Source organism: Dromaius novaehollandiae, chromosome 12, assembly GCF_036370855.1.
Source record: "Dromaius novaehollandiae isolate bDroNov1 chromosome 12, bDroNov1.hap1, whole genome shotgun sequence".
Taxonomy (NCBI): Eukaryota; Metazoa; Chordata; class Aves; order Casuariiformes; family Dromaiidae; genus Dromaius; species Dromaius novaehollandiae.
This window is the reverse complement of record NC_088109.1, coordinates 12,067,503-12,085,888: the sequence shown is the minus strand read 5'-3', so window position 1 is coordinate 12,085,888 and position 18,386 is coordinate 12,067,503. Positions and strand designations below refer to the sequence as shown.

The following is an 18,386-nucleotide window of genomic DNA, read 5'->3' as shown; positions in this document are numbered from 1 at the left end:
TTTTCTGATTTGACTGAGTTGCCAGACATGCATGCAGAATTATAAGAATTTAGTTTTAATTTCCTATGAAGAAAAAAGTCAATCATAGGTCCTACTTGAACCTTCATAGAGGTGCAGTGAAGTAGTTCCTGTGTTGTATGCAATTGTGCTAAATTCTGTTTGCTAAAAAGTGTTTCCAGCAGTAAGCTTATTCGGTGTATCACATAATGAAATAAAAGAAAACTAAGATGCACTGACATTTGTGATACACTAGCATCTTAAAGTTTAGGTCATCATTTCCAAATACTGAACTGAAGTTGTGCAAAGAAATCTATACTCAGGGATCTAAGTGTATGCTGAATAGTAACAACCCATTTAAGCGGAATAGAGTATTCACAAATATTACTTGCAGGAAGAGGGACTCATCTTCCTGGGCTTCCTTTACACTCAGTGGAATATGAGGGTAGACTGTTTCTCTTGTATGTGTTGTGTTTTTTTCTTTATTAGACCAGAATTAGAAGAGGAAAGAAATTCTCTCATCCTTCAATCTGCAGCCAATAAAAAGCATCTAAAAGAAATTGAGAGAAGAATTTTAGAAACCTTACAGTCATCTGAAGGGAATATTCTGGAAGACGAGACTGCTATCATGGTCTTAGATTCTGCTAAAATAATGGCTAATGAAATCACAAAAAAACAGCAGGTAAGGAGCATTAGACTTTCTCCTTAACAATATGTAGAAATTAAATGGTAAAATTTGTGGCTAGCTGAAGGACAAAGCACAAAGAGGAAATTCTGTTTGTGAAATGTGAAGAGAAATACAATTTAGACCTTTCTGGAAACTCTCCTGATAGTTTATTTCATCTTTAACATACATTTTAAAGAATGTCTATCTATAAGAACTGAGTGAAAAGTAATAAATTCTGAAGTGAAGATAACATTAAGATGAAGGAAGAGTCTAATTTTTAAAACCAACGAAAATAATATTCAGGGAGACGACAGTAATCTGCCTGACTAATATAGGCTTGCAAGCCCAAAGTCTTTTGTTATGCTTAATGTACAAAATACCATCTAAAGTCAATGAGAGCTAAGTATCATTGATGAGAGAATAAAGATTTTTTTAATTACTGTAGACTTAAATCAAATATTAGTGATTTTTTTAGTCTGATGTTGTCCTTTCTGCTACTTGTTAATGTCTGTCAAATGTAATCTCAGACTGTGTCTAATGGTAGGTTTGAAAAGCCTTTTTATATTCAAAATGTTCTGTTTTGTATAAAGCTAATTCATAGTAGAATAACTAGAGCATAAATACATAAGCATTTTGAAATTACATGTATTTCTAAATATTGCAGAGGCTAAGATAGATGATGCTAAATGATGCATCAAAACTGTTCTTCCTCCTTTTTTCTTTGTTTTGACTGTTGCATCCTCCAGTGTAAATAAATAGATTAGACGGTACTTCATTAAGGTCCAGTGCTCCTTTTATTAATGTAGGCCTAACCTACTGTGATTGTGCTGTGTAAAAGTATTTTAATAATGTTATCAAATAGTAATATTTTTTGTACAAAGAAAATATGGAAAACTTTTCTTTAAAATAAACTATCCTGAAACTATTATTGATATTTAGATTGCAGAGAAAACGGAACTGAAAATAGCTGAATCTCGAGAAGGCTATCGACCTATTGCAAAGCATTCATCAGTGCTGTTCTTCAGTATTGCAGACCTGGCAAACATTGATCCCATGTACCAGTACTCCCTTAGCTGGTTTGTCAACCTCTTCATCAACTCTATTCATGATAGGTAAATGCAGTATTTCTGATGTAAAATAAGGTGTTTTTCATACTTTTTTTCTGAACAATTTCCTTGGGCTTTTTGATTTGGTTTTTTTTGTTGCTGTTTTTTTAAAGTGCTTATCTCTCAGCTCTCTTTAAATGCGAACTTTGGAAACAAAATACAACTTCTTAATAAAAGAAATACTCTCTTCACTTTCAGCGAATAATGAACTGTAAACATGCACTAGAGGTTGCTTGGTTGTTTTTTTTAATGTATTTAAGAATGTTAATTTTAGAAAGCTTAAAGTCTGGTTCTGAACTAGGCTCCATTATGAACGCTAGGAGTGCTGCCTCCTAACGATTGCAGATTAAGTCTGCTTCATCATTTTGCTTGGGACTTTCAAAAGAGCTTTAAAGCATTGAGTATAATTGAAATTTTGTGGAAATGGGTATCTAAATCCTAATATTTTTCCTTCAGAAACTTAAAAAGATTTAGATTTCTTAACTTATTTCCCTGTGTCACTCAATATAAAGTCTCAGTTTCTCCATTTTTTTTTTTCCTTTTTAGTAACAAATCCAAAATTTTGGAGAAGCGCCTTCGATACCTAAATGACCACTTTACATACAATTTGTATTGCAATGTGTGTCGATCACTGTTTGAAAAGGACAAGCTGCTCTTTTCCTTTTTACTATGCTGTAATCTTCTAATGTAAGCTCATTTTTCTGAAGTCACTTAATAATGGAAACCAGTGATTTTCTTATCTTGGAAAAAAATATTGATGAAAGAACGTGTTCTTGTGTTGGTTTGCCTTTGGAGTAAGGTTGTGAATGTTTTTTTTCTTGTTAACACTGATAATATTTACAAGTGAAAAAATATGTGGGTGCATGTGATGCTACTACAGCCTTTGTGCACATTATAAAGAGAATGTTTCTATGCTTATTTAAATCAATGGCTTTGTCACTGATACAAGGAGAAAGGGAAAAGTTCTTTTGCATCTTCATGAATCTCTTTAAAGGGACTGGATAATGCTACACAGCAGCCTTACGTTAAGGACAGTTGCTGTTATTTAAGTGGTTGGTTTTTTGGTTTTTTTTGGTTTTGTTTTTTTTTTTTTAAGAAATCTAAGACAATGATATGCCATCTCAGCAACTTCTGGGCCTTTGTCTTTGTTTTTCTTTTTTTTCTCCTCCTCTTTTTCTCTTTTGTCCTTTTGTATACCTTATGAGATATCAGTTGTTGTCTTCTCTCTCCTACTGTTTTTTCAGTTTCCTTTTCCTGATTTTTGTGTTTGTTTTTTTTTTTTAATTTTGTGTGTCTACATTGTGAGAGGAAAGATGAGTTCAGAACTATATGATCACAACCATAATGTGCATGTTTTTAGTACTTAGTTATGATGTGTACGTATCTGTATATGAACCATCCTTCTTGAGCCAGTTTGTAAGGCTACTATTTCTAAGGCCCAGAACCCATCTTTTCTATAAAGCCTTTAAGAATCAGGAATAATAACACTTAAAATCAGATGCATACAATTTACCTTTTAAAATTCTTTATTCTTAATCACTGATCTTTTACTATGCAGTTTCTTGATTGCATAGAATACTGAGATCTGATCTCAGCTGTTACTGCAGTGGAAGTATTATTAAATGGCAGTGAAATATAATTCATTTAAAACAACTCTTTATATTATGTAAAATAGATCTCATTAAGTGGATATTATCTGTCTTTTTTTTTTTTAATTTAGGGCTAAGAATGAAATAGAACGTCAAGAGTTTATGTTCTTGCTAACTGGGGGTGTGGGTCTCAAGAATAAATACAAGAACCCAGATCCCTCTTGGCTGCCAGATAAGAGTTGGGATGAATTATGTCGTGCAGCTGAAATCCCAGCTTTTAAAGGACTGAGGTATAGTAAAATGTTGTTATGAAATAGCCATAATTTTTTTTGACTAAAGTATGCATAATATGCTGGAAGAAATATTTCCTATACATTTTCAAAATCAGAATACCACCACAGTATTGATATTTCCAATAATAAAATTGCATCTCATTTTTAGAAACAAGTTCCTGTTTTCATCATATTCTAGGCATGCTCCACTTAAATAAGTCAAAGCTTAAGCTGACTAAATATTATTTAATGAAACTATTTTCCTAAATTAATCCAGGCACTGAGTACCTCAAATTTTATATATATTTAAAAAGAAAAAAATATATATTTATTTATCTATTTATTTTCTGGAATAGGCTGCGTACTTTTCTTTGAGAATACCTCCATGGTAGAGAAACAGTGTATTAAAGGGGAGCAATGGAGGCCAAGGAGGGTGGTATATATAGCAAAATTCCATCACAGCTCTGGAGGAGGAATTCTTCTGGTGAAGTCTAATCTCCTGAAATCAGGAGAATTTTGCCCTGGGTATCAGTAAGATTTTACCCTAAGTTCTGGAGACAGGGTGGCAATACATATCTTCTACATAAATAACTGACAGAGCCGAAAGTATTTGGAGGATTTGGGTCTGATTGTGGAAATGTGATTAGCAGAACAAACACTGCTCTGATGGAAGAAATTTTTATTTGACTATTTTGAGTTTCTCCCCCATTATAGTTTTGGTAGTGACGTAGATGATGATCTAGAGTTACTAGTCCAAGAGATGTCCTATCTCAGAGGAACATATACTGCGAATGTTGCATGAAGGAAAGTAATACAAGATTTTTCCTTGGTTGAATTTCCTCTTAATTCTTCAGTCGGCGAATGGAGTTTTTCCAAAATATAAGGAGCAGAAAATTCACACCCCACCCTAGATCTATGAAGCTTCCAAGGTCCAAGCAGAGCTGGCTGCTGGAGTAGGCAGAGCTTATTGTCAAGTCACAACAATTCAGGTGAAGCTGTATGTGTCTGCACCAGCACAGTGGGAAAAGATTCTCCCTCTTCAGCACAGAGAAGCTTCTGTAAAAAATGATGCAACTGTAGGATTATTCGCTAATGTAGATGTGGAATGGATTGTACTGGCAGCATTGTGTAGGACATTACAACTAAATTGACTTTTTTGGAAAACATGAAAAACTGGAATCCAGGCATTTACAGTAATTGCCAGTGTTTTCTCCTCTAGGAGTCATGTCTCTGAAAATACAGGCGAGTGGCAAAAAATCTATGACAGCAAAGAGCCACAAAGCTTTCCATTACCAAAACAATTCAGTAATACATTAAATGAATTACAAAAGATGATAATCCTTCGGTGCTTAAGACCAGACAAGGTAAAATGATATGTTACCCTGTGTTTGTAGACCGTTCCATATCTTGTAGCATGCTTTGATATAGCTGTTAAAATAACTAATTGTTCTTCAGAACGTTTTATTTAGAAAATAAATTATATTTTTATTTTCCACAGAGCAGTTCAAACACCACAGGCATCAGCTGAGATCCTGTGTCCGATGTGATTTAATGTGTCTTGCAGAGTATACTCATCTTTCTGGTTTTCTTCCAGTGCTCATTCATGTTTATTCTGTTCTTTGGAGCACCTCCCATACCAATGATTATATATTATTATATATAATTATATATAATTATAATATATTAGCTAGAGTAGCCAGTATCCAGTACCATGTGCTTTCCTACTAAGGGTTACAAGGCAAAGAGAGATCAAATGCGTTCATTTGAACAGCCAAAGAGAACTTTTAAAACATTCGGCCTTTGGTGCAGCCAACAGATTATATTGTATGTTATGGACAGCCAGTGCTAGGATTAAAAGTACATATTGCTCATTAGTGTAATTACTTTTAAATTAATTCCAAGGAGAAATATGGACCTGCACATTAGCTGAAGACTGCATTAAAGTCTTGCAGTTCAGTAATTATCCTTCCTGGCTATGTCATTTAGTGTTGTTCATGTGAGGTATTTAATTTGATGTGTGTGTGTGTGTATATATATATATAAAAAATATATTTTTTTAAGACGAAAGTCATGCTCGAAACCTTTGCTTCTGAAGTATTCAGCAACACTACTCTCAAATGTGTGCAAAGCAGACGGGTATCTCTAGACATACTGCTCAGGAATTGAAGTGATTTGGAGTACAGTATATGTTAAAGATGCTATGAAATATGCAGCTATGTTTAATTTTATGTTACTGGTTTGTATTTACTTTTTTTACCAGATTGGTCCAGCTATAACAACATTTGTAACCGATAAGCTGGGGAAGAAATTTGTAGAGCCACCACCATTCGATCTAACAAAAAGTTACTTAGATTCAAATTCTACAATCCCATTAATATTTGTGCTATCTCCAGGAGCAGATCCCATGTCCAGTAAGTATAAACAGAAAGAAGAAAAGGCCCAGCATAGCTTTTCAGATTAGGGACCTGAATTCCCCCTTGCATACACAATGGGGATGATTTTGCACTTGTGCAAGTAGAATTTGAATGCAGCCCTATCAGACTGATAAAATTTTGTGTTGCAGAATAAAATGGTAACAGTTTTTTAAACTGAATAAGTTTTACATTGTACATCAAAGCTTTATCGTCTTGTATGTGGATTTTAGTAAAATAGTAATAAAAAAAATCCCCTTTTTTTTTTCCTGAGATACAACTTGATTTTAACAAAGAAATGCTAAAATACTATATCTTCTATTCAAGGCCTCCTGAAATTTGCAAATGACAAAAAGATGGTTGGAAATAAGTTTCAGTCTATCTCACTGGGACAAGGACAAGGACCCATAGCTACAAAAATGATTCAAGAAGGAATGGAAGAAGGAACCTGGGTTTGTTTACAGAATTGTCATTTAGCTGTCTCCTGGATGCCAATGCTAGAGAAAATATGTGAAGAGTTTAGCAGTGAAAACTGCCATCCGTTTTTCAGGCTTTGGCTTACTAGTTACCCTTCACCAAAGGTACATGTATTACCAAATATCTGTATTCTATGGAAAGAAAAAGACAATAAACTTTTGACCCAAGTTTTCATATCCGTGAATGAATTGATAATACAGAACTTCTCTAAAATGCTTAGAGTCTGGTGAGGAGGTAACTTAATCAAGAAGAGACCTTAAAAATAATTGTAAGCATAACTGTACCAAAATTTCTCTTTAGTATTTTGACATCGGTGAATGGAACTGCGTTTTTCCAGCACATGCAATCATGGAATTGATGCCATCCATAAGCTTTATTCCATATAAGTTCAAGAAATTAATTTAGCCGTGTACGTTTTATTTAGGTGTTGAATGTCAAGAAAATATTTTAAAATACAAATACATTTACATTTTATAGGAAGGTTTTACTTTCTTGATGGCCTTGAATATTTTTTAAAAGCTGTTGATGTGTTTAAAATGTGATTTCTTAAATATAATTGTTAATATAACAAATATTTAGCAGGATATTGTTATAACAATATCAGTTCTTCCACACTTTCTGAATGCAGTTGTGCTATTTATTATGTCTAGTTTCCAGTAACCATTCTGCAGAATGGAGTAAAGATGACAAATGAACCTCCGACTGGTCTCCGGTTAAACCTACTTCAGTCATTTCTTTCTGATCCTATTTCTGATCCTGCGTTCTTCTGTGGGTGCCCTGAAAAGGAGCTGGTAATTTGTTCATCTTTTGACAGTTTTATGCATGTTTCTTCACAGATGTACTGATTTCTGTCCAGTGAATGTTATAATTTAAAGTGTTTACTATAGTCATGAGTTTAAGTTTTGCAGTCATAAAAATGGTTAGTAGAGAATGACTCTGCCAGGTAATTTCATGTGGTAATAGTTAAAATTATCTCTCGGGCTTTGTTTAAGTCACGTGAAATGAGAAAGCCTCACACTCACTGCATAACGTACATAAACCCCTAGCACTCGTTAATCGGGCATACCTGTCAAACTTGGAGAACTGAGGGGCAGAACACAGCCTTCACGCCATTTCAAACAGGAGCACACCTGAAGCCAAAACTAAACTTTTGAAAGTTTTCAATAAATATAAGCCACAAGCAGAGAAGATCTTTTCTCACTATCAGGGACTGGTACTGCAATGCCCATACCTCTTGCTCATAAGCAAGGAACCCTTTAGCTAATCATTACCTGTGAAGGAAGTGGAAATCCAGTGGGATTATTCACAGTTTTAAGCATTGTAATCATTCCACATAGCTGTAAGTAGTTGCATCTCAGGCCTTATAATATTTAACAATACATCAATATTTCATATAGTTATCTAGTTACATCTATATATCTTAAATATCACATACTATTTGAATATGGAAGAAGAGACAAATCTTATAAAATCATACTTGAGAATCCTGCTAAGAGTGCTTCTGTACGTGGCAAATATGTGCGTATTTGTTCACAAGTCAAATAATCACTGCATACCTAATAGTTGCATGCGTTTGTACCCCAAAATGGTATGGAATGGTAATCAAATGGTGTTGTTCTCTTTGTAAGTTACGGAATAGCACAAGCATATGGGCCAGTTAATGATACTTTCCTGTTTTGTTTTTTCAAAGGTATGGGAGAAACTGCTCTTTGGAGTTTGCTTTTTCCATGCTGTTGTTCAGGAGAGAAGAAAATTTGGACCTCTTGGTTGGAATATACCCTATGGATTTAATGAATCAGACTTGCGAATCAGCGTTAGACAGTTGCAGGTAAAAATCATCTGCTGCCTTCAGCACTGATCTTACAAACTTTGGTTCCCACCCCAGGGAAACAGACTGATAGTCAAAAGCTAGCAATACACTTAGGTTACATCAAATATTCACAGAATTTTAAGCAAGTTTCTATGACTTCAGTTCAGTCACAAAGTCAAGGAATGCCAATCATGTTATAAATATTAAAAAAAAGAAAAGAAAAATGAAATAAGTTGTTCTTCATAAGATCTAGATGCATACAAACTTACAGAACTGACTGTAATAGAGTTAAAATTGTATGAAAAAGCTCATTGTTCTACAAGTAGCAGTATGGAAGTGACAATCACTTACTAGGGTGGCTCTTTTGGTTAGTAAAAGGAATTTTGTTTACATTCATCCTGCTAATTAAACAAGCCCAAGACTATTCTCTTGCCTTAAAGCTAAATGGTGTGCGCTACTTGACCTTCAGTCTTCTGCAGGCCCTAGTGTGATAGACCAAAGTCAGAAGAGCTAAAACTGTGAATTGCAGAGGCTGAGGTTGAGCTGTTGGAAAAGTTAACAAGCAGTCAATGAAAGGGATCAGAAGATTCTGAAGATTAGAAGGAAATTTCTATGAAACACATATTTCTTGGCACAAGAAAGAGAAGTGTCCTGGAAAGTTTAGGCTGAAGAAGCTATCCAGTTGTAAATAATTCAAGAATGACTTGAATGATTTGTTAATTTTAGTACTTATTAGAGATCTTCGCTACTAACTTCTGGTAATTTTAAACAGTAATTTTGTCTGAAAACAGATTTCAAAATTGGAATTTACAACTCTTGAGGGAGGAAAACTCCATAAACTGCAATTGTGCATGCATTACAGCTCCTATCTGTTTACTCTGTAGGTCACACTGTTACTCTGCAGATCCTTCAAGTCTCTAGAGTTACTCATTTTTTCTATTTCAGCTATTCATAAATGAGTATAGCCATGTTCCATTTGAAGCTGTATCTTACCTTACTGGTGAATGTAACTATGGAGGTCGAGTGACGGATGACTGGGACAGACGTTTACTACTGACAATGCTGGATGACTTTTATAATCCAGATATAGTTGAAAATCCTCGTTACACTTTTTCTCCCAGTGGCAACTACTATGCTCCACCAAAAGGCACGTATGAGGACTACATTGAATTTATTAAGGTAAAAAAAACAGCAAAAAAGTTTTGAACTGTTATAATGATGATATACTAAGAAAACAATTCTCAGGCTTCTCTGCATTAAAAATGATAGTTTTGCAGCACTTTTAATTGGGTGCCTAGCTTCTTGCCTAACATCCTATATTGGCTTGTCCTGATCCAGCATATGTTTCTGGGAGGGAGAGGGAATTGGTAAGTAGATAGAAGGACCTAGCATAGATAATAAAGAATTCCTCAGAAATGGCTTTCTATGTATGAGTTCACAGCTCTGTAGCCAGCAATACTGTCTGCGAATACACTGTAAAGTCCTTATCCATCTTCAACTGAAGTCAATGGTAATTTTTTCCTCAGTTTCTTAAAGCTTTGGATCTGATTTTTAGTGTGCTGTTTTATTTAATGCAGATATTTATTGTATTTTGCCCTAGAATCTTCCCTTTAGTCAGCAACCAGAGATATTTGGTTTGCATGAAAATGTTGATATTTCAAAAGACCTTCAGCAAACAAAGATCCTCTTTGAATCTTTGCTTTTAACACAAGGAGGAGGCACTCAGGGAGGTTCTTCTGGAGGTGGTGACAGCACTCTTTATGAAATTGCGGATGATATTCTCAGCAAGGTATTGTAGTGTACAAATGACTCAAACTTATCTTTTCATAAAGCAGAAATTCTTTAACCTGAGTCTTCACTGTAAAATTTACTTCATATTGGGGGAAAAATCTACTGGGAGGACTTCAGTGCAGCATGAAAGTAAGAACTCTCTGGCTGTGGCAGGCCACATGAATGAAGTTTTGCTAAATAGCTAACAATCAGGAGACAGAGAGGGAAAACAGAACAAACAGAACTTGGAAGAACAGTTGATTCATATGAACAGTGTTACAATTAATGAAAATTGAAATGCGTTTATAATTTTATATGACATGAAAAATTCTAGGTGGATTTTAAAATAACGGTCACTTGGATTTGGATTAAAATACTAAATACTGTATTGATGAGATACTCATCAGAAGGTTTATTGGTATGTATTACTCGGCAGCTTTTTGCATCTGCTTACTTTTAATGTAGTATAAATGTATTATGATGCATGGAATGATTTCCAAATATGTTGTCATTTACAGCTTCCAAATGATTTTGATATTGAAGGTTGCCTAATTAAATACCCTGTGAGATATGAAGAAAGTATGAACACTGTGCTGGTGCAAGAAATGGAGAGATTTAACAAGTAAGAGAGTTTTTTATTTATTATTATTATTATTATTATTGAATGTACCCATAATCATTCCACTTACAGAAGGCCTTTTTCCACGACCCATGCATTGTAAATTGTTCTGGGAAATATTTTAGTTTATTTCATTCCACTCTAATTGTCTGCAGTGATGCCTGCGATTCTAGCACCAGCTTTCCCTTTTCGAAAGGCAAAATGTAGGATGGATTTCAGGAAAAATGATCTGATAGCGAAATGAACTGTGAGAGAAAAACATGTAATAGAAGAAGTTAGTCTAAGCTTCTTTTTGCTTGTTTTCTTTTTTGACTTTCTTCTTTTTCTCTTTCACCTTCTTTTTCCTCAATTATATTTTATTTTCTTCCTTCATATTTCGGACCTGCAGGATCAAGGTGGTAGAAGCTGTAATACATGTACAGTTACGGCCAATGAAGTTCTTTTCCTTGACACTTGGAAATATTTCTGTACTGTCTGACAGGCTTCTGCTTTAAATTTTTCCCTTTTTTCCCCTTTCCTGAAACCTCTTTTCTTCCTGTGATTTCCTTTCACAATATTTTTCCTGGGATTACAAACCTCTAATTGCTTTTATTTTTCTCTTTGGGTCCCACACTCTCTCTTTCTTGATTTCCTAATTTTTTCCTATCTTTGCTCCTCCATTCTTTATTCCATATTTTTCTCTGCCTTCCTTCTTCTCTGTTTGTCTCTTCCCCTCTGCCACTTCATTTTCTCTTCAAGTTTTCCTTTGTCTCTGACTTCAACTTTCTCCTCTCTTGTAATCTAAAACTTTTTCTTCCATCTAGTATGCTGTGCATACATTTGGAGTTCTGAGTTTACGTTGTTACTAAACAGGATAGAGTATATCACAGAGTTAACAAAAGAATATATTAGACTGTTCCCAGTCTTAAAAAAGTTATGCAAAAGTAGTTTTTTTGTAATCAGAAATAAATGGTACATGGATGTTATTGCAGTTATCTCCTCATAAGCACTCTCAACACTCACAATATTGCTTTTCCAAAAAATGATAAGAAATAGGTGTGAACTGCACAGTTCTGCGTATCTGTGTGAGCACTGTATTTAAACATGACATTTCCCCAAATTTCGGAGCTCCGAATCTGGAATTTGTTTTCCCAAAATGAAGAGTCAAGCCACCTGCAAAATTCAGATACAAAACTGTCCTCCAGTGTGTACTTAGTCTAGTGTTCTGGTTTGCTGCCTTACAAATCATAAGGAGTCAAGCCTCACAGATGACTTAGTATTTGGAAAGCAGGATAGGGAAAAAAAGGGATACAGAACTTCAATTTCTGGTTGCAAAAGAAGTCAGTAGCAGTTTTTTTGGAGTATAGATCAGAACTCCACAGTTTCCCGTGCTCAACTTGAGCCATCTTAAAGAACACACGCACACCCCTTCCCTCCCATATCATACTTTCTAAGTACGACTAGCTTGGCTGGGAAAAATATGCATGCCAGAATATGACCATATGAGCACAAACCCGTAACTTTATAAATGTGGCTAGTTGTGCAGTTATATAGAAACCGTCTATACAAGTTCCATAATCCTTTTTTTTTTTCCAGTGAGGATGTTGTGTTTTACAAATCATTCAAAGCTTGTGAGAATTCTGTTTGTTTTTTTTCTTTTTTTTTGTGTGTGTGTGTGTGTATATATATATATATATTTTTTTTTTTAACTCTAGTTTAATACGAACTATCCGTATCACATTAAGTAATCTGAAGAAAGCCATTAAAGGATTGGTTGTTATGGATTCTGAACTGGAGGCTCTCTGTGGCAGTCTGCTTGTTGGAAAAGTTCCTGAGAATTGGGCTAAACGTTCGTACCCAAGCCTAAAACCATTAGGCAGCTATATCCTAGACTTTCTAGCAAGGCTGAAATTTTTACAGGTAATGTGCAAGAGCCAGTGCCACTGGCTCTTAATCTACTTTTTTATATCATTTGCTCTTCTTTATGTTAAAAAAGTATTTGGAAAAGCAATGATAGGTGTTTCTAGATTTTCTGAATACAGTTATGTAGAAAATGACAAGAATATGTGAGTTGTCTCTGTTTTGATTACCGAAAATGTCATTTTCCTCTTTCCAGGATTGGTATGAATTAGGGAAGCCCACGGTTTTTTGGCTCTCAGGATTCTATTTTACTCAGGCTTTTTTAACTGGAGCTTTGCAAAACTATGCTAGGAAGTACACAATCCCTATTGACCTTCTGGGATATGAATTTCAGGTATAACTATATTATAAATGTATATTTTATTAATCTGGGCCCTGATACTGCAGTGAGATGGAAGAAGTTGATTCTGACTGGAAAGTTCATCTTGCAACTAACTCACTGCAATTTGAAGACATGCATTTAATTCTTTGGTAGGGTAGGCATGTTAAATAGTATCTGTAAAAGAGATACATTGAAAGACTTATCATTGGGCCTCAGAAAAACAGCTTATATAGTAACTGTTTGTTTGTGTCGTTAAAGTCTTGTTTTATAACCTACAATAAAGGTAACTAACGAACCCACGGAAAGCTGCTATCTTAGCAGTTTTGTATAAAAGTAGTGCTGAAAAGAATTCGTTACTACTTTATTCTCGTTTTGGAATGATCTTCTGAAGATTGGCTATTGTCATGATACTTCAAAAAGCAAACAGCTATGAAAGCTTAATAACATGCAGCATTTACTATTTCTTGTAGGTTATACCTCAGGATACCTCTGATACTGCACCAGAAGATGGTGTTTATATCCATGGATTGTTTTTAGATGGAGCTCGCTGGGACAGAACCCAGTCAGTACTAAAGTATTTTACTACAGTTCTTAAAAGGTTTCTTAAGTGCTCATGCAAGATTTGTTTGAACATTTTAGCCTTACTTTTCATATTCTTTCAATAACACCTTCAGAATGTTTTCCTTCTGCCCGGGGGCTAAAGATAAGAAAATAAAGCAGTGAATCTTTTAAGAGTTATTGTGCTGCAAATGCTGGCATATGCTAACCTGCACTAGAATGAAACTCACAAAAGTGTCTGACAGCATGAGCCACAGAAGGGTTTCAAGCAGAAACTCCAACATGTTTTTAAAGTAACCAGTAATTCTGGAATGTTAAATTGTTTGGTGTCCAGTCTGAGTTATCTTGAAGAGACTTGACTTTTAGAGCAGGTTTTTTCTAGAACCATTTTTATTCAAAAAGTTAATGTTTTCTTTGAAAACTTACATTTTCTAATATTTAAAATTTCATTAAAATTTTTTAAATATGTAATGGAATTTTAGATAAGGTTTTGATTTGTGAGCAGGTCTCTGTCCTAGCTATTAAGTAGCTATGGAGGTCTGGCATATAGCCAGCCAGGCCATTCTCTAGTATTTATTCTGTATGGACAGCACTCATGCAAATTACCCTTGGGTCACACAGGACAAAGTCAAGATTTGATTTGTAGTGTTTTAGCTGTTTGTTCAACCATTCTTCACTGTTTTTAAGGTATCTATCATTGATTAATGGCTAAGATCTAGGCACCTTAAAGTGAATGGTGAATATCATGGGGGGCAGAGGGGAATAGCAAGGTCAAATTTTCTGAGATAAATTTTTTTTTCTAGTGATGCAAACAAAATTAGTAAGCAGAGCAGCTAGAACTGACAAACGTGGGGCAATAGATAGGTTTTGCAAGGGGTTAATTTCCTTTGTTTCCTTGCCCAGAGTGATTTTTGTCTGATATATGGTTTTGTGCACAACTTTGTCAACTGAGAGTAATGAATTTGCCAAGTTTCAGGGATACAGTTGGATATATAATAACCTTTCCTTCAGCCATTTGCACCAAAATTGAATTCTAGAGTGGGTTTTGTTTTCATTATAATGCAATTATTATGGCAATTTGTTTAGCCCTCTTCCCTCCCTTTTCCTCCCACAAAAAAGAGGCTGCATTTTTTTCCCCAAGAAGTTTAAAGAAACAGATACTGTATGGTCAGAACACAGTTTGGCTAATACTACAAAAGCTTATTTAAGCTTTGGAATAACAAGCAGTGTTTTTAAAGTCTTGTGCTTGTTACTGGACCTTTTGAAAAAGGGAGAGGAAATTTTTACCTCTTAAAGAGAGTCATCACCTTATGTGTTTCTTTCATCACTTGGCATTCTTCTGACACTCTCTTTCTTTTTTTTTTTTCCTCTCCCTCCGTTTCTTTTCCACACGTCTTTCTCTACTCACCTCCTTCTCCTCTTCTGTGCACCTTCTTCCCTAATAATTAATGTAAAAAATGGAAAATATATTCTATTTCTGAAATATAAAATGCAGCCAGAAAAGCATTAAATTAATGATACACTTGCTTAAAAATAAACTTCTGAATGTGCTGGAATTATCTGTGAATTTGTATTAAGTTCATCTATTAGTTTAGGCTAGAAGAAAAAATTTTCCATGTAGAAAGGAGGTACAGCAGTAGCCCCCTTCATTCAAGGACAGTGTGTGGGCCGCATAGTTTGTTCCCTCCCATGTTTGAACTTGCATCTTCTGCCTGTTTGGGGTAGGAGATCCCTTTTCACCACCAAGTGACTGGGGAGTGTTCTGGTGCCTGGGGCTTTAAGCCTTTCTGATTGATGCTAATCTACTTTTTAAAATTAAGTTAACATTGATTGGATCAAGAGTGAAATCTCCTCCCCTTTTCTTCCCCTATGTGAATGTTTTATCCAGTGAATGACAGTGTCATTCTTACTGGCTCTCCTGATCATACAATGATTTTATACAAAGTTGAGATCTCCCTCAGAATGATCCTGTTCTTGTGGTTAACCACTCATATGCTGGAACCACAAATTCAAATCCACTGTTGGATGGAAGATTTTTCCTAGCCTAGTACTTTTGTGACTGTAGTCCCTTGCTTCCTTTGCTTTTCTTAAAAGTACCTCAAGGAAATATTATATTGCTAGACAGAAGTAATTTCATACAAAATGAAATACTCTTTCATTTATGAAAAAATGAAGAAAAAACATTTGTTTACCTTTAAATCCATTCTTTTTTTTTTCTTGGCTTGATTTAACACCAAGCCAAAAATAACTGCTTTGTTGCTTTCTCTCACCAGAGGAATGTTAGCTGAACAGTATCCCAAATTGCTCTTTGATGTCATGCCAATCATCTGGATAAAACCAAGTAAGTAAAATTGCTCTGAAGTGTGTGCTATTCAACAAGAAATTTCAACAATGAATTCCACTGTTACAGAAGACCAGGCCTCCTGCCCCTCACAAAAGTACCCAAAAGTGCACAGAATTCACTTGTACCTGACTTTTGACTTTTACATTAAAAATTATGTTTGCTAGTTGGACTTAGTACTTAATCTCTATTGATGCAGTTCTTAATCTGAGCAGTAGGTCTATTCCTCTCTCTCTGCAGAAGTTTATAGTTACACATTTGACAAAAGGACTAGTTAGACAAACATTTTTTAAGTAAGTTTAGTTGCTTCCCAGTCTGTTTCTCAAACAAAAGTTAATTTTGGCAGGGGGAGCACATGGCGTTTGAATTCCTCACTCTGCTTAAATTGAGAATTTTGAATTAATTTACAGAGACTCCGTGTTTTACCTCACATGATTTAACAAGGTTTGCTTAGGTTATTTTTTGTTGCTGCTACTTGCCTATGGTACCAGTAAAATATTTTCCATAATCATTGTTTTTTTGATCAGGAGCGGTAAATCCCTGATTTTTATTTAATCTTTTAAGCAGGACTCCCTACTGTAACTGTTGCAACTTATATGTAACTAACTAATAAGTAGTCCTACAAGGCTTTCGCTTTTTCTGCCTGTGCCTTCTGGTGACACTGGATGAATTTGTTTTCATACATGCATGATTTAAAACTTTGCAAGTTGCATGTGAACAGTCTAGGCTCATGAAGTTTTCCTGTGGAGTTGTGTCCTTGCCTCTCGGGTGACTTGTAGTTAGGTTCTGTGGCTGCTCAATCAGAATTCCCATGGACCTGTTAATAGCTAGTGTATAAACTATAAGCCTTATGTTAAAGCAAAACACTTTAATTATATAACTATTCAGGTTTGAGTATGTCTCTGAATGATTATGAAGCTGATAGAATCACAAATTGGCATCGAGTCCTGGAAAAAAGTTGTAGTTTAATTACTCTCTTTAAGTTTGTTAGCTTATTTAAATGTAGGTTGTTAGGTTAAAAAAAAAAAGTAATTTCATTAGGTTACACACAAAACAATTCTTCATTTTTATTTAGCTTTAAGGATGTTACTGTAAATACTTAATATCTGTGTGTAGATTAAGTTCCTATCATTTAAAGTATCTGCAGTAAATAATACATTTTTTGTTTTCTTTCAAAGCTGCAAAATCAGACATAACGAAGTCTAATGCATATATTTGCCCACTCTACAAGACAAGCGAGCGTAAAGGAGTCTTATCTACTACTGGACATTCTACTAACTTTGTTATAGCCTTAACTCTTAACACGGATAAACCAGTCCAGCACTGGATCAAGCGAGGTGTTGCATTGCTCTGCCAGCTGGATGACTGACTTTGGACAGTTCAGATACAGACTTCACAAGATGCCTTTCTTTTCATTCCCTTACAGAGGAATTGTAGCGTACTGTGTCAAAGAAGCATCCTGATATGCTTTTTATATTAAAAAAAGGCATGGAAATGTTTTCTGATCTCCAATATTTTGCCTTTCCCCAATTATTTGCCCCAAGATTAGCACCTCTACAATGTATAAAAGATACAACTAGGACTTTAGCCTTTTGTAACATTATTAATGTGTAAACATCAATTTTATGTATTACTTGAGTATCACAAAATATATCTTAATGGAAAATGAGAATTGTCTGCATTCTCTGTGAGGAACATTACAATTAATCAGTTTTTGAAGAATTGCAGTCCTGAATCATGTGAGTGGAAAGCAGATAAGTAGTAAGTTTGGGGATTTTTCATATATAGCCTGTAGTTTGTCAAAGCAACAGTGAACGTCTTGAGCAATTGTTTAACTATCTCTAGAAAGTACTTCCAAGTGCCTTGTTTGCTCAGAATATTCATCTTTTCAGGATTTACTTTGCTATACAGATTTTGTAAGTCCCCCCCCGAATAGTTTCCATGAAGAAATGATCAAAATCTCCCTTATGGCAACTTGCCATAAAATCTTGTCTGTTTCCCTGTTGCTCCACAGAGGCAGTCCAGTTTCAGTTCCTTCACTGATTCTCTGCTTTTTAAGAAAACCAAAAACTTACTCAAACGTTCTCCTTAGATATCCTCTATCAAAGAACCATTTCCACCTTCCAGGCAGACCAGCCATCGTTGATTTGTAAAGACCCCTTCACAAAATAAGCTAGGAGTAAATTAATACAGGCTGCTACGAAAGGAGTTAAAACATGTGAAAGTCTCACTCCATCCTACCTTCACCATTATAATTAGGCACATATGTCCTCATTTCCCTGCTTATTGTGCTTTACACCTAGAAGAGTTTTAAGCACAAGTCTTTTTTTCTTTCTGAAACTGTGTTTTGCCCTGTATAAAGTCTGTATGTTTATTTGTTGTTTGCTTTTCTATTTATATTAATATGAAAACTGTAGTTAGACAACAAGTAAGTCATATTGTATTTTTCTTTAAATCAGGCTCTTCTCTTGATTGCTTGTCTATATTTGCTTTTACTGTTTTCTTTATACATGGCCTTATTCTTTAAGCAAGCTACTAAAGATGGCTT

General features: G+C 34.9%; 1 protein-coding gene across 1 annotated transcript in view; it reads left to right on the top strand.

The window, feature by feature from the left end:
* Window positions 1–17,510, top strand: part of DNAH12 (dynein axonemal heavy chain 12) — a 77,694-nt gene extending 60,184 nt beyond the window's left edge. The window contains exons 57-73 of the mRNA XM_064518927.1: window positions 487–679; window positions 1,604–1,776; window positions 2,317–2,457; window positions 3,491–3,649; window positions 4,851–4,995; window positions 5,892–6,042; window positions 6,370–6,623; window positions 7,170–7,310; window positions 8,210–8,347; window positions 9,275–9,508; window positions 9,930–10,118; window positions 10,618–10,721; window positions 12,413–12,617; window positions 12,814–12,951; window positions 13,410–13,501; window positions 15,771–15,838; window positions 17,017–17,510. Coding sequence (XP_064374997.1) covers window positions 487–679; window positions 1,604–1,776; window positions 2,317–2,457; window positions 3,491–3,649; window positions 4,851–4,995; window positions 5,892–6,042; window positions 6,370–6,623; window positions 7,170–7,310; window positions 8,210–8,347; window positions 9,275–9,508; window positions 9,930–10,118; window positions 10,618–10,721; window positions 12,413–12,617; window positions 12,814–12,951; window positions 13,410–13,501; window positions 15,771–15,838; window positions 17,017–17,207 — 2,716 coding nt within the window. The 3' untranslated portion in view covers window positions 17,208–17,510. The remainder of the gene's footprint in view (window positions 1–486; window positions 680–1,603; window positions 1,777–2,316; window positions 2,458–3,490; window positions 3,650–4,850; window positions 4,996–5,891; window positions 6,043–6,369; window positions 6,624–7,169; window positions 7,311–8,209; window positions 8,348–9,274; window positions 9,509–9,929; window positions 10,119–10,617; window positions 10,722–12,412; window positions 12,618–12,813; window positions 12,952–13,409; window positions 13,502–15,770; window positions 15,839–17,016) is intronic.
* The last annotated feature ends 876 nt before the right edge of the window (window positions 17,511–18,386 follow it).